This window comes from Ascaphus truei, chromosome 1, assembly GCF_040206685.1.
Source record: "Ascaphus truei isolate aAscTru1 chromosome 1, aAscTru1.hap1, whole genome shotgun sequence".
NCBI lineage: Eukaryota > Metazoa > Chordata > Amphibia > Anura > Ascaphidae > Ascaphus > Ascaphus truei.
Window position 1 is genome coordinate 372,533,102 of NC_134483.1, and position 27,574 is coordinate 372,560,675.

At 43.9% G+C, this 27,574-nt stretch overlaps 1 protein-coding gene across 1 annotated transcript in view; it reads left to right on the forward strand.

The window, feature by feature from the left end:
* The window catches only part of ENPP6 (ectonucleotide pyrophosphatase/phosphodiesterase 6), a 109,749-nt gene that overhangs the window by 51,696 nt on the left and 30,479 nt on the right, over positions 1 to 27,574 (forward strand). Inside the window, exons 2-4 of the mRNA XM_075610520.1 lie at positions 9,591 to 9,770; positions 25,242 to 25,353; positions 27,105 to 27,246. Coding sequence (XP_075466635.1) covers positions 9,591 to 9,770; positions 25,242 to 25,353; positions 27,105 to 27,246 — 434 coding nt within the window. The remainder of the gene's footprint in view (positions 1 to 9,590; positions 9,771 to 25,241; positions 25,354 to 27,104; positions 27,247 to 27,574) is intronic.

The window sequence follows — 27,574 nt, forward strand, 5'->3', positions numbered from 1 at the left end:
TACTGTGGGCTCTCCATTCATTTTTATTCACACTGATACACATATACACTCTCTCATCACTTGCTTTCAGGAACCTTTTGACACCTCCAGCCATACAACACATCCACACCGGGGGAAGGAACAGCACAGATAACATTCCAATAGACACTGTTTATAGTATAGCTTCTGCTTGCTTCATTCATTGTAACATCGCCGGAAGAGATCAGTGTATCTCGAAAGCTTGCACATATAAAAGCATTTCGTTAGCCACAGAACGGTATCATCTATTTATTTTTTGATTATATATATATATATATATATATATATATATATATCAGAAAAAGAAAAGACAGCGCTAGGGCACTACTAGAAATATATGCTGAATTGGCAATAAAATGTATAGAAGGAGTGTAAATACCGAATAGTGGAGATGTAATGTCAGAAAATAAACCATGCAGAGAAATTCAATTGAAAAATATATGTATCAATATTAGACAATGCAAAAAAAATACAAAAAAAATATTAAAAAAAACAAATGTCCATAAAAAAAAATCACACAAACTTGAACTTCAAAATCAAAACGTATAAAATGGTATCTTAAGAAGTCTTTAGGCAGCTTCCTCAGCGGGTTAAACCAGTCTCAGCGATATGAATCTAAGAGAAAGAGAAGGAAAGAGAAGCACACGCTCCTAGTGTGATACCGTAAATTGAATTTAATAAAAACACACAGTAAATCTGCAATAGTTCAACTCACAAACACAGAAGGGTCAAAAGCGTTTGACTCAATGCTCAATCTGGGTTGTAGTTGAGATTGAATCTGTTGCAGCTGTGAACATAAAGATCTTTGTGTCCTCTTGGCTCATTAACATTCCAGTGGGTGGGGGTTGACGTTCCACAAAGTACAAGCACATGTTAACCCTTAGCACGCTGGTCCTGTGCAGAGCGGAGCAGTTCTTGGGGAGCCCCATCAGACTGTCCGCCTTTGGGGCAACGCAGGTGTACACTAGGGTGGTTGAGACTGAATCTGTTGCAGCTGTGAACAAAAAGTTCTTTGTGTCCTCTTGGCTCATTAACATTCCAGTGGGTGGGGTTCACGTTCCACAAAGTGATTGGGTGAGTGACAGGACGTTCAGCCTGAGACAGCCAGTGAGACATCCCTCCCCCTCTGTGATATGCTGAGCGGCTTGTCACTCACACAGATAATTAGACAGCACATCCTGTGTAATGAGCCTGCACATTGTCTGTGTACCAAATGAATTGGAAGTGAAGAATACAAGAATTGGACTCTACGCTTCATCATCAACCCTACAACTGTGAGAACTTGGATTTCTAAATGTTCTGACAATATTTTCAATAATAATCTAAAGACTAACTTTCTAAGATGATGTTTAATCTCCTTTGCTACACTGCCCTCCCAAGCCTGATTTATACATCTGATCTTTTAACTCCTCTTCTTATCCTCCAATAACTGGAAACTCTCTCCTTCTACCTCTCTCACTGCATCTGATTATGCCTCCCTATTTCTTTATCTGTTTGCTATTCTATTTCCTCACTCCTTTGTAAACTTTTCTGTTCTGCCAAACTCCACCACTCTCCTCCTATCCCCATTTCTTCAATTCCCTCACCTCCATCTATGCTTGTGCCCATCCACTGCACCATGTTCATAAAACAAAAAAATAGGAGCGCATGTAAAGAGACAAAAGACCGATATTAATACACAAAATATGTATATGTTGAAATATAAAACATATATGACACTACATATAGAATTGGATCACATAGATCAAAATACCCGTGACACCCACAGAGGGTCGGGCTCTGCTAAACAGAACCTTGCGATCAGAAAGTCCTCAGTTGTTCACAAAGAAAGAGTCCAAAGCTAGATGGTAGGTAACACACAGACCTTGAACTAAAAAAACTCCTGTCGGCGTCCTCGTGGTGTCACTGGACTGCAGCCTGGAAGTCCGTCGTCACGAATGTCGCGTCACTGCATATGACTTCACCTTTTCACCACCATGTTCACACATTTCCCAACAACTTCTACCCTCCTCAATAAAAAGCCCCCCCCCCCAATCCTCTACTCACCTTCTCTCACCCTTTCTCACTCATATACACACCTGCATGGTGTTAACCTAATTTAATACAGACCAACCTTAAAACTCACCTGTGAAAATAAGCATCCGAATAGCCTGCACTCATGGCTACTGTTCCACACTCACAGTGACTCCTACCAACCATTGTGGCCAAGAACTGCCATCTACTGCACTTATTCCCTCACCTGCTGTCTCTATAAGTTTCCCAAAATACCACTTAGATTGTAAGCTCTCCAGTGCAGGGATTTTCTTTCCTAATGTCTGACTTTGCTGTGCATATTGTATTATTATAACTCCATGTATGGTATTGTCTTTGTAAAGCCCTGAGTACACTATCAGCGCTATATAAATAAAGATATACAATATACATCCCTTCCCATCTGTAATAGTCTTAGTGGCCTCTCACTCACCCAGGAATTTAATGGCAGTGGAGACAGCAAGGAGAGGAGACAGATGAGATAAGTAGGAGAGGAGGGCTAGTATGCAGAGAGAGGAGCAGAGCATGATGGAGGGGGCGTGAGATTTTCCAGGGGAGGGGGGGCCGCTGCACTTACAGAGGCTCCACGCTCTCCCCAGGGCATTTAAATTAAATGCCGGGGACCACGCGAGGCCTCTGTAAATTCCCTTACCTTGCTTCCACGCTGCATCATTTGATGCCAAAGCAAAGGTAAGGGGAGCGCAAGCAGGGGGGGACAGCATGCAGGGGACGCTGGGGAAAAAGTTTGTGCACCCCTGACCTAGACGGTCACCTAGTGCGGCACATTGTGGGGTGCAGCTGACGAGGATTACTGTCACGGGAGACTTTTACAATGAAACCACCGGGATAACTAGCACCAGACAGGTCAAAATTGTTGAATAAAATTAGGTCTATTCTGGCACACCAACAGACAAAACAAAGATGTACAAAACAAGATACAAGGGGCCTGGGGAGTAGACTCTAGCCTCGCTAGGTGCAGGGGCCTGCTTCAAGAAGGCTTGCCCTGTCTGCTTCTCGTCCAGGATATCAGAGCGCTGATCACACAACAGCCCCTCTGACATGTACTGTATCTCCAGCTGGTCACCGTCAAGATCCAAACTCCTTCACAAAATGTCTCTCAGTCACTCAGGTAGCCTCTCTCTCTGATAGTCTCCACACTCCTTCCCAGAGTGTCTCTCAGATGGTCCTCTGAAGGAATCTCAATTCTCTGATCCGCAGCACCCCTTATATAGCCCTCTGTGGCTATCCTTTACATGGGAGGGGGCTGCTGGCCAATCAGAGCACGCATTAGGTTGGTGCCACAAAAGCCAGAGCAGGGGCGTGCCAAGACCTCCGACTGGTAGAAGTCTCAAAGTCTGAAAAGAACAGAGAGCCCATCCCCAGACCTGATTGTCCAATCTACATTTCTCTGCAGGAACCTTGGCTGATTAAATCACAAAGTCCCCTCCATAGAAATGTACACATGCAAATCACATTAAAGTCTGCTATCTTAGAAATGAGCACATAATCCAATTTACACTTTACAGGGCTGACTCCCAAATCACATCAAATGTTGATTCACTAAACTGGGGGATTGCATTTACGGGGAATAAAGTGCTTGAGCTTACATACGTAGTGCATTATACATTCCCTGTACATTTGGCCAAAAGAAGCCTTACATAGGTGGCCAAATTACATGGATTTAGGGGTAGCTAGCTGGGCTTCATCCCAGTTTTGAGATGCCAGCTACCCCTATCGTCACAACAACGGTGGGTGCAGAGTTGCAGCAGCAAAGACAGGTGATGGGAGAGGATGATCACAAGACCAAAGCAGGGTGATAGTGGAGGAGGATGGCAACACGAGAAGAGTTTGGAGGACCACCCGAGCAGGGCGGCAGAAGAGTTGGATGAAGGGAGAAAAGCAGGACAGTGGGAGAAGAGTGCGCCCCAGCGGTCTGACCTGGATGTCTTCACTGACTTCCATTGTCTGTCGCTGCTACAGTGTGCTCCCCCTTGGCCGTCCTCCTCTTCTGCTGCCCTGCTTCGCCCCAGCCATCCAACTCCTCTGCCGCCCTGCTCTTCTCCCACAGAAGATGGGGGGGCAAGAGAGAGTGGATGAGGGGAGGCAAGAGAGCGGGTATGAGGAGGGGGGACAAGAGAGGGGATGAGAAGAGGGTGAGAGACTGGGGCTATAGTATTTTAAAAAATCTGAATGTTCAGTGTTGGGTGGGGGCGCAGGTGAGTAGGAGGAGGAAACAGAGACAGCAAGGAAAGGTATAGACAGATGAGTAGGAGAGAAGGGAGTGTAGTGCACACAGAGAGGAGCAGACGCAGTAAGGCAGGGCGTGCAAAGAGAGGGAGGAGAGAGTGCAAAGATGAGCAGTGCATGATGTAGGTGTCACGGTTGTGCTCGCCACAAACCAGGGTCGGACCGCGTGACTGAGGTGGGGTTATATAACCACCGACGCAGGCTGATCCGGAATGCAAAATCCATCGTCAAACGAGCCAGGGTCGGGACTGGAGAGAGCAGCGTAGTCAGTGGATGAGCCAGGGTCAGGATTGGAGACATCAGGGTAAACGTAGTCCATGCAGGGAGTCGGCAACAGGAAATCAAGCAGGCCTTCCTGCTTCAGCGTAATTGCTGCAGATCGGGAACGGGGTTTGCGCGAGTGGTGTCCACGGCCCATGGCGCCGGTCTCAGGAAGGAGAATGCTGAACGAGAGTGGGCATACCGCCAGGCAGCACTGGTAAACCAATGCTTCAGCACATGAGTCTATAACGGGCCTCTGCGAGAAGAGAGAGCAGCAGACCTCAAGACTCGGAAGGCTGGCCTCTGCTATGGGTAAGGCAGCAGGCCTCTTGGAACGTGGGGCTGAAGGATACGCTGGGAAACCAACGCTTCAGCACAGGAACCAGGACAGGAACTAGAAACATGAACCAGGAACAAGGCGGCCAAACAGGTAGCTTGTGGCAAACACAGTGAACAACCAAGAAGGATTATGCTCGGCAGAGAGGGATTGTGGGAATGCAGTACTTAAAGGCCAGCGGGTCAATCCCCAGAGGAGGGTGTGAGGGCACTGCTCCAATGACTGAGTACAAGGCTGGAGCTGCAGTAAATAGCTTGCACAGCTGCTGTAGATACCAGGAGGAGTGTTCCAGGACTGCCCAGGTCTGCAAGGCAAGGTAACCAGTAAACTCAGGTGTGGATTCCTTACAGTAGGAGAGAGTAAGGCATAAGGTGTACATGATCTCACACGTTGGACCATGTTCACGATTGTCACCCTTTTGTGTGAAATAGATTATTATTTGTTCAGTGACATTCCCTACCTTATCTTTAGGTTACCACAACAGCCATTCATATGCGAATATCACCAGCACAGCTTGGGTTAAACATACCCTTGATTGCCATGGCAAAGGATATCTACATAACCCACCTCCATAACAAGGTGTGCACACCCAGGACAAAAATACTCAATGCTACATCCAATGGGACAAAATACATAGTTAAATACTTCAATGTTAGTATTTTCATGAATAAGGGTAATTTAGTTAAGCCCTTTAGCCAAAGCATTATAAGCCTGCAGCCACTTCACGGCATGACCAGTATATGCAGGTCCTAACACTACCTGTGAAAATTCTCACCCAGGAAGAAGCGTGCACGACCCATCTAGTGACATCATAGTGTATTGTAGAGAGAGGTGGACGTTTTGAAATTGCAATGCTCCTCTCTCTGTGGAAGGGGGATTACGATCCTGTACAATCAATATTTTCTAAATATATTAAAAGGCTATAGCTAAAATACGGTGCTCTATGTCAGCGGTGCGCAATCTGTGGGGCGCGACCCCCAGGGGGGGCGCGAGACTGCCGACGGGGGGCGCGGGGTTTACAGAGGCCCCGCGCGCTTCCCGAAGGCACTTAAATTAAGTGCCGGGGGAGCTGCAGGGCCTCTGTAAACCATACTTACCCGTTGCTCCGGCGGCTTCCTCCCGGCGTCGCCATGGCAACGCGGCGTCAAAATGACGCTGTGAGGTCATGTGACGTCACGTTGCTATGGCAACGTGACGTCATTACGCCGGTGCGAGGGTAAGTTGGGGTTGGGGGGGGCGCGGGAGTGAGGGGACAGCCGGCAGGGGGGCGCAGGGAAAAAAGTTTGCGCCCCCCTGCTCTATGTGACACGTGCCTCATTTCTAAATATTTTTTTGAACGGCTCCTCCGGCATGGCATTGATACGGTGTTAATATGTGTAGGGGGGCCGTGACTTCACATATTCCTCCCTTTACCTTGAAGCTCTACATGTGATACATTGTGACAGTGTACAACGTGCTTCGTTCTCCCTCACTGCCATTCAGTATATCTCCAAGTGCTACACAATCGCTGGGACCACAATATAACTTTACTGGCAGCCACTTTTCTGTTGATGAATTAGAACACCTACTAGTGATACGAGCGATACACTAATTATTGAACGTAACATACTGATCCAACAGATTTTTTACGGGGTTACCACACCACATTACCTTCAACGGGGAAAATACATATTGCCTCACGGTGCCCCTGCTATGTTAACCAGCTGTTTATTAAGTGGACCCCTTACGCACCTCTTAACGTTGCATTTCATGCTAGCAATGTTTATTAGAGAGCTACCTACACTACCAGCTGAGAAACTGCAATTTGATATACCATCTATTTTGTATAATTTGCACCTTCCTGTACCACAACTATATGTAACCTTGTGACACCACACCAAATGATACATAATGTCGGCTCCAGTTTAACTGTGTATCAGGTCCCCTTACCAATGCCTCACCAGGTTGTTGGTAACACTGCCTTGAGGCGCTATACACCCCTTGTCTGCCAGTTATACCACTCCCTGGCAGCACCAAGGGGTAGCCTATATTTCTTGCACTACTTCATTCAGTCAGACAAACACTAGCCCTTGCAGTATTCTGACCTAAGTGCAACACATTTGGGCAATTCACCTGTATACACACCCACTAGCAGAGTGTAGTACCTCTCTAACCTTTTTTATTTTTTCGTGTGTTTGTCAATGTCCATGTCCGCATGACTGGACATGTTTTGTCCCCGCCAATCATAATTTATTTTTTATTTTATATTGTATTAAATAAAATTATTTTATACTAATTCTAATATCCATTACCTTTATCAATACTGTAGTACAGAGTGCATATCTATAGGGATTCTGTCCTTCTCTGAAATGCAATAATTTATTCATATTAAGGTAAGCTGGTAAACTGAAAGCTAAGATCTCAGCTTGCTTTTTCCCTTCACAGAAATTGGGTGTTGGAGGGAGGGGAGAAGGTAGAGATTCTGTTTTTGTTATAGTGAGCTGGTTGTCAGTCTCTTGAGAAGTTTTTTGTTAATGGGGGGTATTGTTGTATTGGTGTTGTGATGTGAGTCCCATAGCGCGCGCTCTCGCTTTCTCTCTCTCTCTCATTGGTTGAGACTTTCCTTCTATGTTTCTCTCGGAGTTTCCGCAGTTCATCTCGGATGTTTGTTGTCCTGCTGCAGGGCTAGTATAGTAGTTTTTAGATCCTGCATATTTGCCATGTATTCATTTTTTGAGAAATGTCTTCCCTGCTTTTTGGATAATTTCTTCCCTTAGCTGGTCAGTGCCCATCTCTTGAGGTTGTTTTTTAATGAGTCCTCTTTGAATTGTGTGAAGTTTCTCTACTGCTGGGGATACACTGTCTGTGATAGTGGAGGATGGGTATGATGTGTTGGGACAATGTGTGATGTCTTTGCTGGCTGTGTTTCTTATTGGGGCTGGATTTTTTTTGTGTATTGCTTTGCGGTCTGTTTTGCAATTTTTCTTAATTGGGGGGTGCTCCTTTTCTTCAGCTCTGGCTTGGACTTTAAATACCTACAAGATCCTTTAAAATCCGTGCAGACTGCTCTTACAGCCTTGGCTCATGATGTGCCATTGTGATAAAGTATTTGCAGTTAGCACCCTGCTGCCTGATTCTTCTACATCATGAATTCTTAGTTGTCATCCTTTACTAATTTCTCTCTTTGTGATGTGTACTGTATGTAGTGTTTGCACGTTGCAGTGTGCCAGGCTGCAGGGGATTCAGTAAAGAAAAGTTTGTTTTTAAAAAGAATTCTCTCCTGTATATGGGAATCCAGCAAACAGCGTTTCTGGATGCTCTTTTGTTTCCTTGAATAGTTTTTGGGCTTTGGGCTCTTATGTTCCTCAGGGTATCTGATTTCAGAGGTGTTAGCCCCCCCCCCCCCCCGCCCGCCCCCAGGGATGGGGGTTATCAGATTTGTCTGTTTGCTTATGGTGTTTGACTTGCTGTAATCCTGCAGAAGATAGTCCTTATGGAAAAGGCCCGACACAATTATAGATTGCCTTCAATGGATTTCCTTAATTTCTATCTCAACTGTAATACAATATAGATCTTAGAGCCAGATGTACTAAACTATGTTGGCCTATTTAACGTAACGTTAGCCTACATTAAAGTCAGGTTAATTATAAAACGTATGCGATAAAGCAACTAACCCAACATTAGTTAAGTATACAGTGACAGGGGAGCTATCCCGCATCTGAGATAGTTTAATGCTAGAGCTGCTCCCTGGATATCAGAGGGTGTGGATTCTGATCCTGTGGGGACTGACACTAATACCCCCTTCATTACAAGGGGCTTTAGGCTTGTCAATATAGGTCATAAAAAAATCTTTTAGGAGATGGGGGGGGATGGGGGGGGATGGGGGGGTGTAAGTCATTGAAATACACTTGGAATAAGCATTGGTGTTTTTCCACAGAGGTTTGGGGGGATATATACACCGTGTTCAGGAGAAAAGGGAACCCCTTTCATTTTTCATCATATCGTACATAAGGTATTTCTCGCTCAATCCCCATGAAAATGTGCACAATTGTAGATCTGTTATGTAGGAGTTTTTCCTTCGTAGCTTGTAAATATGTTTAACTGTTGTAATCTAATCTGAAACACTAAGATTACTATAAAGTTTGAGTTCAAAGTATGGTTCAAAGTGTGTGTTCAAAATGTCGTTCTTCTGATGAAACGCCCGAAGACGAGAATGCCACTGCCTGGTTGCATAATCGATAACGAAAATAATGTCCTTTACCTATTTAGGTAACGTCACGCTATTTGCCCTGCTATAACGGAGCTTCGTGCAATGGAGGGAACTATTTCCAGAATTCTTGTAGCAAAATCTTGCGTTTTCTCTCACCCCCCTCTGTATTTTTAATACTAATATAAACATCAGAGCTAAGTACGGTGACACAAATATTAACATATAACCATTGTGACAGTTTTCTAGTATATCAAGTTACATATACTATCTTTGTTTTGAGTGCATGAAATATGACATTTATTTTTTAATGTTTTTTTGAATGTTTATAGCATTTTCTTCAATGTGTTCCATCATGATCTAAAATAACCAGCTACTGTACTTTATGAATTTTCAGCGTTTTAAAACACTGCTTTACTCGTGTATACATTTACAATGATCAATATTTTGTGTTGCAATGATCTATATGTATATATGAAAAAAATACATACACACACTCTGTTTCTCCAGGGCGCCACAGTGAAGTGCATCAGATGACTGGAAACTTTATGTGGGACCAGAAGACAAATACCTCATTTGACATTGGTGCCAATAAAGATAGTCGGTTGCCGCTTTGGTGGAATGGATCAGAGCCTCTTTGGGTCACCATGGAAAAGGTAAAAAAGAAGGTCTACATGTACTATTGGCCCGGTAAGCATCTTAAAATTAAGGACCACACAGTATCTACTAAGCACTATTGTGCCATGGTGCTGGAAGATAACTTATAGCCCAATCAAGTCAATGGTCTGTAAAGTATCTTCATGCATCAGATGGTGTCTTTTAGCAGCGGACTACTTAGTAAATATTGACTATTGTCTTCACACGGAATTATGTTTGACAAACGCTTGATTACATACTGTAGTTTACCCCAGCACTTTTCATTAAAGATGTGAAAAAGTTTGAGGAGTTTGCAAATCACACACAATATTTTGTGGACTATTTAGAGTTTGCAAGCGGTACACCAAACATTTAGCTTTGCAATTTTGCTTAATATGCTAATTTGTAAATTCTCTAACCTTGTGTAGCCATGTATCCTCTTGGCTACTAATCTGCCTACCTAACACATAAGCCCTGGTACCAGCGCAGGCAGTGTTATGGTTAAATCTATGCCCTTGCTGCTGCTGCAGCAGTAAACAACTCCCTTGAGTGACAGGGGGGTGCTGGGAATAAGGCCTGTGTACTGCCCTATCAAGGACCCTCCCCTGGGTACAAAAGGGGCTGCAGATCCAAATTTAGAGAGATCCCCTCCCTAAGGGGAGTGTGAACAGCTACCCCATATTCCACAAGGGGATATGGGAGTCAGAGATAGACCTTTAGGGCCTCAAGCCCTGGGGTTGATTCCAGGGATGAGAGTGAGGAAGTAATGTAAATGTTGGTATGCTGTACTATGAAGAATAAAGAATGGTTCCTGTTTTATACTCCTGCCTGAAACTTCAGTTTATCAGGGGGAGTACAAGAGGGTTTTCCTGCAGGGACTGCACCCAGTTCTGCTGGGGCCTGCTGGAGATGGAGGCGCTGCACCAAATGAAGAACTGAGAAGAACCTTAAAGCCTGTTCTTTTCGTCCCCACTACCATTGGCGGACACTATGGGGGCTATGCACTAAGCAGTGATAACTGCTTTTAAGACCAATAAATGGCTTTTAAGACCGATACTGCCTGCTGCTCGATTCACTAAGCAGTGATAACAGTGGTTTATCGACCTTAAAAGGCATTTTTTCAGCCATGGGAAAAAAATACGTCTGATCAGGCAAAAAACGTCAAATGCGTCGTTTTTTGCCAGTCAGCGGGATTCACAAAGCAGTGATAAGTCAATCGTGCTTTAAAAGCACGCCAGATTTTTGTACCAGTGCTGGAGATGGTCAAAAAAGCATTGTTTACCTTTTTGTCCGCACACCATTAATACAACAGGCCGGCGGGTGTCCCCAGGTGATCCCCGCTGGAGTCCGGGGGTCTCTGCTGGCCTGCGGTACCAATCGTGTACCAATCGATTAAGCAGCATAAATAAAGTAAATAAATCTTGTACTCACCTCTGCCAGGCTGAAGCTCGTACTCCTCCGCATCACCATCTATGTCCTCTGTTGACACAAACAATACAGTACATAAAAAAAAAACAATCTAATGTCCCCTAACCCCTTAATCACCGTAGTGGTTAGTAACTGCTATAGTAATTAAGGGGTTAACCCACCCTCTGCCACTACCCACCCAGGAGGCCTAACCACCAACCCCAGGCAACTACCCCCACCCTTCACCCATTCATTAGTACAGTGGGTACTATATCGGCACCCCATAACGGGGCCTGTATCTCATGAAGTAGGGGGTCCCCGAGGCTGAAACCATTGCGGTTCAGCTCAGGAGGCCCCCTGCACACGTACACTAGTATTAAAATGTATATTGATACTTCACGGTCGCCTGTAAGAGCCGTGCATGGACACGCAGCGTCTCCATGCAGCTCTTATAGGCTGATTTTTTTTCTTTTGGCTATCGCGCTGTAGAACTTTAAGCACGATAGCAGGGGGGGGAAAGCAGCTTGCGCGATCTGGCATGGTTTTGCCCACCAGGACCAAAATGCGCTTCACTTGTTAGGGAATCCCGCGTTTGGCTTCACTTTGTATCAGGCGAGTCATAAATTCCCAATCGGGCGCAAAAAAACGTGCTGCTTAGTGCATAGCCCCCTCAGTATCCTATAAGCCTAGCAGGTGAGCAGCACAACAACACCAGGTAACAGTGAAATCTCCCAGAGGGTGGGGAACACCTGTTACACTTGCAAGATTCACTTCATGTTCACACTACGAAAAGCGCACGCACCATATTTTGCTCACTGTCTGGCAATGTTTAACTGAAAAGCTTGCAAAATCGCAAAATATTGGACTCATTTTGCAACATTATTGGCTTTTTGAAACCAGGGTGAAATGTTTCTCAAAAATGCAATATAAAAAAATTAAAATGTTACAACTGCATTTTGAATAGTTTCACACATCTTTTCTTATCAGAATGTAACCAAACTTTTATTAACTTTTTGGGTGTTTTGTTTCTGTATAAACAAATGTAATGTGTACTGTATGTGTGAGTGTGTGTATCCAGTTTTGTGTGTAGCTCAACCTGTCTATTCAGCTCACCATCCATCTTTTGAGTTTCACGATTGAAAGGCAATTTACTCCAATTGCATGCGAGCAATTAAAGGCAAGATGAGATGCTTTAAAAACAAATGATGGAAGATTGCTTCAGTTCAATAGCAGCAGCATTTGCCGTGTGTCAGGGAGAACTTGCACCTAAACGAAAGAGCTGTCTGTGAGTAGGGTTACTGGCTTTGCACTTCTTTAACCCAGGCTACTGTATGCTGAAAAGCTGTGTAATGCAGCAGGCATACGCTTAAAATGAACAAGAAGCAAAGAGTCGCACGCTGAGCTCATTTGCAAGCCATTACCCAGAATCCCTGTCTGCACTGGAAGCATAAGAGATCATGGGGAAAGGCAGGGATGCAGACCTGTCTGAGACATATGAATGTGCTCACGTGATATTTGTATTTGCTTAACACCAAACGTAACAAATAAGACACACGAGTGCTACAATACTGCAGGGGTTGCTATGGAAATACTCTGAAGGCTCTTATTATTTAATAACACCCCAGCTACTGAGTGCCTTTGATATTATAGAATAATGACAGCCCATTTCCCAGCCATTTATTTACATGAGTCGTTAAATGTTCTAACTATGTTAGAGAAGTCTCTGCCTGGAATTGTATGAGAGAAGCCTGCGCATGGACTTTACAACTCCTCCCCCCGTCCCCACCTCCGAGCCAGAGAGGAAGAAGCCTGACCCGGAAGTAACTACCTCCACACTGTTGCTGTGATTGCTGTTGGTAAGGGGCCTAGCCCCACAACCCATAGATAGGGTGTGTGGCGAAGTCAGCCCTCCCTATAGGAGTTAGGTCTATTTCTGTTTTCTTTAACCCTGTTTTTGCTGATCTGAAGCTGTTGTTTATGTTATGAAAGTCACGTCTAATAGGCTTTTATTTGTTTTTCTCTTAAAAACGTCTTCTGTTCTAAAAAAATTCCTAGAATAGGTATAAAGTAAATAGCAATCTAACAGGATATATGGAATTTAAAGATGTGAAAATATACACGTTATGCAAATAAATACAGCAGCCGGTATTAGACCACTTACCTAGGAAAATCTGTGGCTATCTCACAGTAACGCTGCGAAATTTCTGCAGTCAGACTAATGGCCCATCGGATTACCGCAACGGGGGTCCCTGCATTTGAATGGGACTCGCGCTGTGTGAATCCTACCGGGATGGGAGTCTCATTCAAATGCAGGGACCCCCGCTGTGTTAGTCCAATGGGCCATTAGTCTGGCTGCAGAAATCTCCCAGCGTTACTGGGAGGTAGCCACAGATTTTCCAAGGTAAGTGGTCTAATACAGGCTGCAGCGTCTCTGTAGGCACTTTTTTTTAGTCTGCCTGTGGCTTCATTACATGTAAAAAGTCAGTGAATACAGTTTCATTTTTAACCAGAGCCTGTTAAGGCACCTCAGATGCACACTAAAGAAATGGGGGAAATGATGGAGAATTTGATACAAGTACATCTCAAATTAATATGTGTAACACCAACTTCCTAATCTGTGGACACTTCCAGAATTACAATACATGTAATATGGCATAAGAGGCACAAGAGAGAAAAACTCTATTATTGTTTATTAATTTTAGAATGTCATCCGTTCACAGATTTTCTTTTCATCATCGCCACTACTTGGTGAGACAGGCCAGACCTGACCTATTAAGGCTAACTAAAGAATTACAGTACATTAAGAATTTGTATTTTGTCTCCAGAAATTTGCCTTGGTGAAGATTGGCCAGTGATCGCCCTTGACTACAATGAATGACTCACTATAACCTGCACTTTCTTTTAAAACTTTGACTCAAGACTCATTAGGTGGCACTTGAACTCGAACAAATGGTCTCCCTCTTCAGAGGTGATTGGTTTTAAATGAAAGCAAATAAAAGCTGGTGATTTATTAGAGGGTTATTAGAATAGAGTCTCTCTGGACATTAGCAGCACTGTGATTGATGGTGCAGAGTAAGGATAATCCAGCAATTCCTCCTATGTTGCTCAGTCTAGACAAGATTATGTTAGATGACATGTAGGAATATCTCCTCCCAGCATTACCTTACAATGTTCCATTTGTCTGGACCCCAAAATAGGGCATTTAGCAGATTTCTGGTACTATAGCCGGAAAAAGTATGAACACTGTTATTCCATTCTCTAATGGGCACTTTCATTCCCACAGATCTAGATTTCCATATATGATTGTAGAAATGATGAAGTTACACTGCATTTTCCCAGTGGGTTTTCAAAATATGTACAGTATACTGTATGCATTACACTACATTACATTGAAGTTCAATTTCTAAAACAAATATATATCTATATTCACTGCACTTCTCCGTGTAAGGAGCACGCTGCTGGTGAAAAGATTTGTCATACATATGTAGCGCTATTTCCCCCCCCATGTTTGGGTAATGTGGTGGCTACCGAGTGTTTGGTGCTTTACCGGTGGCGTACAGGAGGCCTGAACCTCCGCTGCTGGGAGCCCAGGGTGTACCTGATCTGTCCGGTGACAGCGCCTCCACCTGTGAGGGATCCTGACAGCGCCGGATAAACCCTTCACAGGACCCAATGCAATAAGATCACACACTTGTATTTAATAACAGTTTACTGAACACAGGTAAAATTAGGTATATAACTAATCCCTAAACCCTGCTACTGAGACTTACCTTGACGTTGGTTAGCAGGCTTGTCATTATTTGATCAAAGGATGTAACCAAAAGTCTCCTTTGTCTTACAGACTTAGGTTTCACTATGTATATTTATTTCCCCAGTTATTGTTAGCCCAATGGGAGAAGCGCAGGGATTCACTTTGTAAGTTCAATTTGTATACAGGATAATATCAAGGGAATATGTAGTTAAAAAATAGTTTTAACTGGAAATAATACTACTTGGTATGTGAGCCCTCACATTCATCTGCGGCCTGTTAACTGAAACATATGCTTCCCCAAAAATATTATAGGTCTGGACATGCAAATAAAAATGAGAAATATAATTGTGCAGATTTGTTGAAATTGGCTCATTTTAGCCATTCGGGACTTTTATAAAACATCCCAAAAATGTTAAACTTTGCCAATATATTAATTACATATGTGTAGCATCCCTACATCTGACATCCAAAACCTATGCCAAACTAGGTGTTCTTTTATAGGAACAAATCCTCCCCAAGTCTGCTGGTCAAAAAGTGTATCGCACAGCAGATGCTAATGCCAATTATCGACTATGGGGACATAGTATATGGCTCGGCACCCCAAACCCATCTTAGCAAACTTGATACCCTCTACAATTCAATATGCAGTTTTGTTCTCCAATGCAACTACAACACACATCACTGCGAAATGCTCAAAAAACCAGATTGGTCATCACTCGAGTCTAGGCGCAAAGTTCATCTCTCCTGCCTTGCCTTCAAATACTTCCTGGGCAAGCTACCCATCTACCTAAACAAGCACCTCACCCATATCACATGCAGCACTTCTCACCTGAGATCTGATTCCAAAAGACTCTTCATGGTCCAAAAGTTCAGCAAAGTATCGTCCGCTCCTCCTTCTCTTACTGTGCACCCCACAACTCTACCGGAGACTTTCACAGCCACCACCAGTCTAAGTTCTTTCAAAACGAAAGCTGTTTCACATTTGAATCTGATCTGTAACTGTTATATACGCCTAAAATATATATTATCTCTAACTGTGCATGCAATGTCTTGTATATAATGTATACCCTGTTCACTTATGTAACTATGTATTTGTAACCATGTACAGTATTATTTGTCATCATAACTCTATGCCCAGGACAAACTTGAAAACAAGGGGTAACTCTCAATGTATTACTTCCTGGTAAAACATTTTATAAATAAAATAAATAAATAAAATAAATGCAGACAGTTTAATAAAATAACAGGATATAAAACAAAGCCAAATACATTACCAACAAGAGGTTGTGTGATAGAAATGTCGCTCAGGGCTCTCAGTGGCCTCAGTTGTTCATGCCCGCGCATGTGCGGAGGCTCGCGCATGCGCAGAAGGTGCCTGGCGTCCATGTTAGGTTTGGCGCGTAGAGTCGCGCATGCGCAGACACAGCGGCGGCCATTACATGTAGAGCCTGAGCAGTTGAGGGCCAGGAGGGCAGCAGTGGCCATTACAAGGTTGTGCATGTGCAGTGGAGCAGGCGCACGCGGCCCCAATAGCAAAGAGGTACTGTTTGGACTACAATACCCAGAATCCTCTGGGGACTGCCTTTTCACCCAGATCACATGCTGCATTCCAGCAAATAGGGCTGACAGATTCCCCTGGCTGACAGGATATAGTCATCAGGCAGAGACCATGCTAGTTAGTTGGAGCTGGGATAAGGTAGGGGGAGGTAGTGTGTGTAGGGAGCCAGTGGCTCCTACACTAGGCCAAGTTACCCCCTAGGCCCCAGCTAGGCTCAACTCACCAGTAGATGTGTGGCTGCTCTAGGGAAGGCCCTGCAGTTAGGGACTCTGCCTTGTAGTAGTGAGATTAGTCAGGGACACAGCTGCAGTGCTGCATGCTCTGACAAGGAGGGAGCAGTGTGAGAAGTGGACTGGGACCAGACCTCTTCCAGATCTAGAGACTGTTTCCAAGATGGGATCATCCAGCAGTACATCACCCCCACGCGGAGGCGGACTCGTCGCGGAGGCGGACTCGTCGGGGGATCAGAGAATCCACGTATCTTCACGGTTGCAGGCCCGGGTGTTGGAGCACCTGGCAGGTACCATATAAGTGCACCAACATACCGGTTTCCTTCAGGCGCTGATCACGCCTAGTGGGTGGGTTGCTGGACTTTTGGTGACTTCTGGGACTCTTGGAACACTTGGGTGTGGGGTTGAGGCCCAGTGAGGCCAGGTTAAATGATGACACTGCTGTGATGCTGTGATGTTATATTGTGATGTGTTAGAAGGTAGTTGCATATAGTAAACCGTTTTATCCATACCCTGGTGTAAGTACTTACTGTATGTGTTTCCTGTGTCAGGGATTATTCTACACACTAGAATCCCTGCACAGGTGGAGGCGCTGTAAGCATCGTTCCAGGATACACCCCAGGCTCCCAGTGGCGGAGGTTCAGTCCTCCTGTGAGCCTAACAGGTAACGCACCATACACCTGGTAACATATGTAGATTTTCCCACATGGTCCCTATCTGCGATTGGGGGGTGGGGCGAGGAATATGTGTTACAGAAATATTAGAATTCCCATGTTATTTGGTATAACATCCCTCTGATGAATTCTACATTTCATATCCAAAGTCGGGGCCTCAGACAACTTTCCCAGGACCCAGGACTAGCATTTCCCCTGACCCCCCCCCCCCTAGTGTCAGCGGACTTGCAAGACCCCCCATCTCACACATCCCCATGTCAAGCCCCCATCTCACTCTCTCTCAATCTCTTGCCCCCACCTCTCTAAGCCCCTGTCTCGTTGCCACCTCTATTCATCCCTCTCACGCCCCCCACCTCTCTCCCACCCGCCTCTCTCCCTCCCCTCGCTCCCTCTTGCCCCCACCTTTATCCCTCTCTCCCCCACCTAACTCTCCTCTCCCTCTCTCGCCCCCACCTCTCAAGCCCCAACCCCTCTCTCTTCCCCACCTCTCTGGTCCCTAGCCTCTCTCTCTTGCCCCCACCACTCTCACCCCACCTCCAATTCAACACAATAACCTCTTCTCCTCCAAAACAATAACCCCTCTCCTCCAACACCATACCCCCCCTTCTCCAACACAATAGCCCCCTCCCCCTAATCCAACACAATAACCCCCCTCCCCCCCCAATAAAACACACACACACACCCAGCTTACCTTGGAGGAAAGGCCTTCGATGCCGTGCTGATCCAGGAGTTGAGCTGACTTCGGGGTGGGCCAAACTTCCAGCGTGATAGGGTTGGGCTTACACCGGAGGCTGACTGCAGTAGGGGAGAGAGGCCCACTGCAGGGGGGCGGGGTAGAGCTGGGGCCCAGCAGCCGACAGAAGCTGTTGGGCCCAACCTCTGACAGTCGCCGGGACAGTTGTAACAAGGACAGGGCAAACTTTTTGTGGGTGTGTCTTATCTCCCATTCATCAATCACATGACATGTAAGGCTGAGAGAGAGAATGATTTAAAACTCAAATAAATCTGAAAGTATATATATTTAAAAAAAAAACAATAATATGCTATCCTCACTATTGCATTCGTATGACACAGTTAATTTATATCTTTGAGTGGGAAACAAATATCTGACATATGCAACACAGACGTCCTTTCATATTTAATATTGTTACACACATCTAACTTTTGCCTGCCACAAATCTACATTTTTTATCCTTGTGAATTGCATCAGATGAATCCTGTTATAGCGTGATCAGCTACAACACGGATACGCTTATAATGGGGACACACACACACACAGCATATCCGTCAGCTAATGGAATTACTCACTAGGGTTTTGTACATTTAAAATAAGCAGCTACTGAGGAAAAAAATTACCCTTCAGTTTGACAGAAACTGCATAAAACTGTAGATGGGAAACAATTAAATACCTGCAGCATTTATCCCCGTCAGCCTGATGGGTCATTTAATAACAGGTAATACTGTACCTTTTTTCCCTTTTGCTGCTGCTGCTGTTGCCGACACACACACACTTTGTGCAAGCACTCCAACAAGATCTCGTCCTTCCCAGTGGTGGGGAAGAGGGGGGTGGCTGCTCCCAGTCGGGGGACTTGGAAAGCTCATGTCAGGAGAGCGGAGGAGAGCGCACCGCAGCAGCACCCTGACACACACACACTGACTTCCTGACTGACACACACACACACACACACACACTGACTTACTGACTGACACACACACACACACATCGTACCTCCACTGGGGGGGAGGTGAGAAGGGAGCTGGTTCCTGGCTGGGGGGCTCACACAGACAGCTAACATCCTGGCTTCTCCTGACTATGTGAGACCCTCTCCCTGCCCACCCCCCCTCCCCTCCCCTCTCGCAGACTCACCAGCTTCTCCTGCACAGCACACAGATCAGCTGCTACTGCAGACCCGGGTAATGCTGCTTGGGGATGCTGCTATGACGCAGGGTTCCCGGGAGAGCTGGGAGAGTTATCCCAGCTCCCCCCCTCTGGCAGACGCGGAACCCCTGATCGCGGCGGCCTTTCCCCCCCCCCGCAATCCTGGTTATAACACGTGGCATTGGGTGGACCCCGAGCACCGCGTTATAACGGGATTCAGCTGTATTTATCATACATTTTTACATCTGTAATGAAATGGAGAGTGCCCTTTATGTCCCCTTCTTTCTGCCAGAACCATGTCAGCAATTTACACATTGCCATCTAAATGTGAAAAGGTTAAACAGTTATTTAAATACGCTTATCTATTTTTAGAAAAAGGTGTTAATACTTAATTTGTCCATTTTAACATGCCACTCTTTAGTTCACTTTTGTACAAGGAGGGACCGCCCTTAAATAATTGCTCCTGTTCTTTAGTTACTGATATATATTATTTTCTATATATATGTTCTATATTAAGTAGGATAGCTATATATATATTATAATATATATGAATATATAAAATATATGAATATATATATATATTCAGCACTCAATAGGTTAAAATGTTTTAAATTGCTCATGAAGGATTACAGCTTGAAACTTCAGAGGGCAATTTGAAACCAAGTAGTGATAAGATAAGTTTCTAGACAGATGTTTGCTTAGAGCAATTTGTTGTTAGTAGAGTAAATACGGCTTGGTACTAAAAAAAACCAGAATGTTTTAGTCAGCAAAAGGGGGTTAGCTTATAAGTAATTTATATATCGCTTTGTCCTGAGCATTTAAGAAGAGAGCAATGTTAAGCATAAATTACTACCTTCTACCATCTTAAGATGCTTGTTACATCGAATAGAAGCATCTAATATCTACCTTCAAATACTTTAAGCTGAGCTGAAGTATGTAGTATGCTGAATCTTTGCTAAAGCTGATTGAAGAAAGAATAAAGACTGCTGTTTTTGAACTGGAAACCTGATTCCTGATTATTATATCACAAAGAGGCTTTTGTAACAGTTACTTTGTATTAGTTTACAGACAATTGTAACACCCCTAAATATAAAATATAATATATTCTTATATTATATATGTGTGTGTGTGTGTGTGTGTACAAGGTGGCTATCAAGGCATTAACCTGCCCTACAATCACAGTGCCAAGTGTATTAATAGACGGCCTCCCCGGCCAATGTCTGTGAATAGAAGAAAGGAGTAAGGGGAGGGGAGAGTGGATATTCGTAGGCTGGAAGGGGCAAGTTGAAGAGAGACCCATGAGGAAAGAGAGAGGACCCGTCCCAAGGAGACTGGCGGAGAATACTGTGTGGTTGCAGGGTCCCAAGGTCAAGCAGAACAGCACTTGTAGGAGACAGTGGATGAGAGCTATGAGTGATATCCCACTGAAGAGAGGGAACCTCAAGTAAGAATAAATCTGTTTTCTCCTTTAGAAGATTTCCCCAGATGTCCTACTGAGGCAGTGGCATAATTTCATGATGAAGAGTGGAGTATTGTTCCTGGTTGTTAAGAAGTCCAAGCATCTGATCACAAAACACTCACCAAGTAGTATTGAAATCTCTCTTATGATAATCATGGGCATATAGGAATCAATAAAACTCTGGGGCTGGTGCGGGATAGTTTCTATTGGCCTCACATGGCCAGAGATGTAGAAGAACACTGTAGGAATTGTGTCCGTTGTGTGTCAAGGATGACTCTCGGTATGAGGGCCACCCCTCATGAATATAACCAGTAATGGGCTAATGAACCTGGTGCTTATGAACTTTCTATCTCTGGAGCCCAACAGTAGATATACTGGCAATATCTTGGTGGTCACGGATCATTTCACTCAGTTTGCCCAGGCCTTCGCAAGTAGGGATTAAGGCGCAACAACCATTGCCAAAGTGCTATGGGAAAAGTATTTTGTACATAATGGATTGCCTGCCAGACTTCATTCTGATCAAGGATGGGTGCAGTTCTTGAGTAGTCCAAATCAATAATCCAAATCAATAAACTGGGATGCTGATGATTTTGAAAGTTCCCCCTACAATGGTTTAAACAAAAACACACAAATTGCGCAGTATATCTGAACTGATGTGGTCTAAACAAAGCAAACACAGTGCACTTACTTACAAGATTTCTCTTGTTGTTTTCAATTGAGAGGATCTGTGCTTTAACCTCTTCTTTCCTGCTGCAGTCACGAATCCCAAGTGAAATTCCTCAATCTTCCTTTTATTTTGCCACTCCCGGATACCAGATGGTAGATGGCATAAAAGAGGAGAGAATACAGCAAGGATAGTGTAGAGAGTATAACAATTTATTAAAAAACAAATAAAACAGCCAAATGGTAACTCACATGCGGATGTGATATAAAATCAATGCTAGGATGCCGTCCGCTACTTGTTCTGAAGTCCCCTTCCTTCCCGCAACTCAGACAGGGCGATATTGCCTCCTCTCTGCAGTATTATTCCAATACGCAAACTCCCCTCACTGTCTGTAGTGTGCTCTGGCGCTAGTCCTGCCGACGTCACAACCTGTGCGTCATCTGCATGACTGGGGACTTCCTCTGCCAACTGTTCCTCTATGCTCCTCCCCCCTAACACGTTTCGTGACGTGGGGACGTCACTTTCCTTTGAGAAATTAATTGTTTATTGAGCGCCAGGTATCCTTCTTTTTCCCTCACCATGTCTTATGTGTAGGTTGTTGAGATAACTGGCACTGTGGGAAACCTTGGCAGCTCCAATTTTGTGTTGCGGCACATTTTATATGCTTATCAATGTCCCATTTTTAGAAATGTTGTTGTCACTTATAGAGCACTAGTTTTAGTTATAGGTGAAGCGCTGTTAGTTTATGTGTATTTTAGTTTAGTTAGCTTAATCACTGATCAAGGATGGGACTTTGATAGTCACCTCATAAAAGAGCTTCTGTCCTTATGTGATATTTAAAAGTTGAGTATGATGCCTTATCATCCACAAGTGCACCCTCAATCTGAGCGATTAAACAAAACATTGCTAAATATGTTGGGGACTGTAGATACCAAAGAAAAGGCAAGTGGAGTGAACATGTGCACCACTTGGTACATGCCTACAACTGCACCAATAACAAAGCTACAGGGTACTCCCCGTATTGCCTTATGTTTGGGTGTGAGGCCAGGTTGCCTTTTGTTACGCCGGAGTAGCCCGCAGACCAGACGTCCCTAGAACTGAGGTGGCAGGTATGAATACACACACCGACAGAGCGAGGGACGTGTCCGGGTTGTGGTATTAGATGGTGCCAAGCCAGATGGGGAGTATTGCGTGAATACTTGCTTGTACCGTTTTATCCAGAAGAATGGTCGTTGCCATTGCCGAGATCTGGGATAGGAGTAGTACGGAAGGATCGAGGTGAGAGCCGTGGTTGAAGGGAGCCAGAAGGTACGTAAACAGGAACAACCCGAAGTCGAGAGCCAAAGGGGGAGGTCTGCCAAGCCGCGTCAAAACCGAGAGAATCAAAGAACAAGCACTGTGAATCACCCATACAAAAACTATGACGAGCGAGGAAGCACAGAACAGAGAGGGTATATAAAGCTGGAACAGCCAACCAGGAGAGGGGGCGTGCCTGGAGGAGTCCAGGGAGCTTCAGCGCATTGGCTGCTGTTCCTAGAGCCCAGGTGACACTCAGCAAGAGCCAGATTGTAACCGTGCGGTGTTTGGGGGCGGAGTCTGAGTGGAGATAAGTTCAGGGGCTGTTGTGTGTGCGCTGTAAGTCCAACGTGCGCATGAGAGGAAGCAACGTGGGGTGCGCACGTGTGTGCGGGGCGGCGACTCCGCGCCGACGGCTGTGGCATAGAGCGTGGAGGAAGTACCTTGTGGAGCGTCCTACCATGCCGAGGGGTAAGTGATGCAGCTGAAGGGGGCTTGCGTGGTTGTAGCGGAAGGGTCTGAGCAGTGTAAGGGGAGAGCCGTGAGCTCCGCCTGTGGCGCTGTGTGCTCACATTCCTAACACCTTTAGATCTGTGTTTTGGTTGTGTCAGCTGATGGGATCTCACCCAAAATGTATATACAGTATGTGCAAAGGCTTAGAGAGCAGTCATGTGAAGCCTACAGACTTGCTACTGAAGCCTCTGAATCTGCCAACAGGGGAAATACATACCAGGCCTGCGACTATTCCAAGTACACTGTATCACACAAGCTCCAAGACTGTGCCATCCCCAACAGTGGTCCATTAGTTAGTACACGGGCCGCCGGGACTGATTGCCTAATTTGGGACATTAGCTCAGCGATATTGTTACTGTGTTATATCTTGTGAAGTGTTCTAATTCCTATGTTTCATCTCCAGATAACGGGTTCCACAGCATGTGATTTCCCGTCCTATAAAGTATTATTATTTATAAGAGAAGTGTATGGCTATGTTGTCTGACTTGAGCCTGATTCTTAGCAGGCTAAATATTATAGTATACAACAAAAGACAGGGGTGCCCAATGCTACATCCAACTGACAAAACATAAAGTAATACGTATAAAGTTTAAATACTTCAATAATAATAATATTTGGTTATTTAGTTAAACCCTTTGGCCAAAGCGTCATAAGCCTGCATACCACGTCAAGGTATAACCAAAATGAATGCAGGTCCTACACTACACTGTGAACCCTTCCCTTTACCTCTGTATGAAGGGAAGCAACCATAGTAGATCCTGTTCTTTGCAGCAAAGTGAAAAGACCTCCCAAGTTAAAAAGGTGAGGAGGAGTGAGCTCTGGGGGGAGGTGCCACAGCCTCCATACAACTGTTACCAGTCAGAAATTGATTAAAACACACATTCCCAGCTAGCTCAAACTCCCACACCCACCATACATATATACATTTTCCACTCCCAGATGCACTGTTTTTGACATAAATATATATTCATGATGTTGTGGGTGTGGGAGTTTGAGCTAGCTGGGAATGTGTGTTATATATTATAGTATACACATACTATTACATATAGGTAATTAAACAGGGGTTATGCAATTATGACAAAATGTACACTTGAAACTGTATAATCCAGCGGTGCCAGTCTCAAAATCATAATGTTCTTAAGAGCAATGTATGACTCTAATTACAGTGACTTTACACTAGCTGCTGCCTTCTTTCCTTAGTTAAGTAGGAAACACTTATTCATTCCTAACAAGTGCAAAATGTTTTGTATACTACTATCTGTACAATACTATATGTAAAATAACATCAAGTACTACTGTATGCTTTTTGAAGTTAGGCATCTGAGGTTAGATTTGAAAAAATACTAAATATTCATTACATTTGACATTTTAAAACAATATCATACACATACAGTATGTACACTAATAGAAGTACACTAATTAGAGCCATTTCCACATTGAAAGAAAGAGATGCCAGCAGCCAGTGAACTCTAAGAAAAAGGACGGTTTGAGTTTCTCATATACCTTTACTTATACCACAGATGGCTGTTCACGGCTAGATTATATGATTATTCTGAGTTGGCGATTATGTGTCTTGTAGGGGGGTCAAGGGTTAAGGGAAGTACCTTGAGGTTCCATTGGACACAAGGGAACGGGCCTGAGGAAAGGGTCATTACCCTGAAACGTTGCCCCTCTTACCTTCCCCCATTGTCTTTGTATGTTTACCTGTTTTCTTCCCCCCCCCATCTGTATCCCACACTTCCCTTCCCTGTTTGTTCCCCCTGCTTTTGTGTTCTCTAGAACCGTATACTCTGCATTTACAGTCATTTAGCATTTCCATTTGTGATATTGTCTACTACTATCGCTATTAAATGTGTGGCTTATTCCGAGATTCTCTTCATTTTCTCTATCAATCAGTGTGTGCTGGAGCTTCTTTTGGGTTTCTACATACAGTATGTGTTAAGTGAATAAGTGCTTTTTATTCCTTGCAATTCCCAAGTACAGTATGTTACTACAGTACGTGCAATTCCTCTTTCATTTCTAAGTGGGGTTTGCAATTTCAATTTTTTAAAACAAAATGTCTTGTTCTCTTTATGAACTGTTTCTTATCCTCAGGTTGTGAAGTGGAAATTCTCGGTGTTAAACCACACTACTGTCGTGAATATTACGATTACCCATCCGATGCTAATTTCACTAAAGCAGTTAATGATGCCATGCAGATTTTGAAGTAAGATATTACACAAGCTGCAGCCTTAATTTTTCTTATGCACTTTCTATAAATGTGATTGTAATGGTTCTTCCACAGGAAGAAATCAGTGGTACAGCGACCTTTTCCCCTAGGAAATGCTCTTTACAAACTCTGCTACCGAAACAGAGAAAGGCGTAATTATGTGCTGCTGTAGTGAGTTTTACATCAGGGCCTTTCAGCAATGAGGTGTTAAGTAATATCACTCAACTGTCCTTTCCACCCTAACCCCCCATTCTGTTAGGGAACTACCGATCAGCAAGAAGAAGGGGACACTTTGCCGGTGGAAGGGAAGGGCAAGAGGAGTGAAGTCAAACCTCTCCCAGGTTACTTGCTGGGCTTCCATTTTTTGGTGGCATCCTTTGGATCTTTTCAATTACTCTTTACATACTGTGCTGTAGTTACAGTTGTTGAATTCACGAATTGTACATTTTTAAGGGGCAGTCCCATATATTTCACAAAACAACATGTGTATACAACTATACTGTACACTGGAAGGGTTTTCTTATCCTACATTACACTACAAGGGTTTATCAAATCTGTTCAGTTTTTTTTTCTTATGTTCAAAATGTTTTATTTAGGATGGTGAAATAATAGTGACTCATATTATCAGTAATTGCTGATTGTAGAATTGCACTCTTTCGTCAAATCACTTTGCCAGAAAGGTGGTAAGGAAAAGTCAGACGTGGCTCATATACTGTTGGTAAAATTCAGGGGGTTGAATCCAGCTACCCAAATAGGCAAAGTTGCATCTTGTAGCATATGCATTACTAAACTATAATTTGTCAAGGAACTGTGCATTGTTTCAACTTGAAATTTATTGGTGAACTGGTTATACAGACACAATTCCAGCAAGTTCTAACACCAGAACCCACCACATCATATATATATTTGTGTCAAAAGTATTACTACTGAGCGTGGCTAAATGTATACAACAAAAGACAAAGATACCCAATGCTACATCCAATGTGACAAAATACATAGTTAAATACTTCAATGTTAGTATTCTCATGAATAAGGGTCATTTAGTTAAACCCTTTGACCAAAGCATTGTAAGCCTGCAGCCACTTCACGGCATGACCGATATGCAGGTCCTAACACTGCCTGTGAAAATTCCCATTGACCTTTACAGTGGAGAGAGAATGGACTTAATAGACCTGTCCCTGCAAAGGAACATGGAAAAACCTGCTACTTAAAAAGTGGGGTGGGGTGAGCTTAAACCCTGGGAGGAGGGGCCACCAACCTCCAAACAACTGGTACCAGTGGAAGATTAATAAACACACAATTCCAGCAAGCTCGACTGGTTATACTGTAGTAATTTTTATGCTAAACTAAACTACTAGTCAATATCCATCTTTGTTTACAATGTTGTTAGCATCATGAAATCAGGCCTGAGGTGAAGTTAACTTTGTGCAGCAACTTGTGTCACGCTTAAGAAAACAATTAGGACAGTAACCACAATTAGGACAGTAAACAATTAGGACAGAAACCAAAATTAGGACTTTGGTGAAGCTTGTTTTCATTGCTTATCTCTCTTTTTGATAAGTACTATGATTGGACCACAGGTTCTAACAAACTTAAACAGGTTTAAATGTCTGCTATTCCAGGGAAGAAATGGCCACAGTGACACGTTTGCCATTTCTGGGCAGTGTTGCCACATTATGGATTTTTTCCTTTATGCACTATTTTATCATTCAGCAAATTAAAAAAGTATATATATTTTGTTGTTGCAGGAATGGGAATACTGACATGGCAGCTGTATACTATGAACGCATTGATGTAGAAGGTCATAATTATGGGCCCATGTCCAATGAAAGGGAAAATGCCACAAGAGCAGTGGACCATGTGCTGTCGCACCTAAACCAAAAGATTAGGGTGAGCATAGATGCATTGATCATCAAATATCATCTTAAACATGGTTCTTCATACCCATTGTTTGCAAATAATATTGTATATCATTAAATGTCATATGGCTTTATGTCACTGAGATAGAATGAGTCAATCCAGTTTATTTGATTTCATTCCTATTACATTTTAACTACACTAGTGTCACATCCACACTTGTCCACGTTGGTGTGTTTGTGTGTAAAAGGGGTAAACCACAGACTGGCCATCCAGTTTGTATCTCACCTCCCTACAGGGCATGAAGATGAGCATGTACCCCCTAAAAATCCCCACACTACCCCTCCAATTACACTGCCAC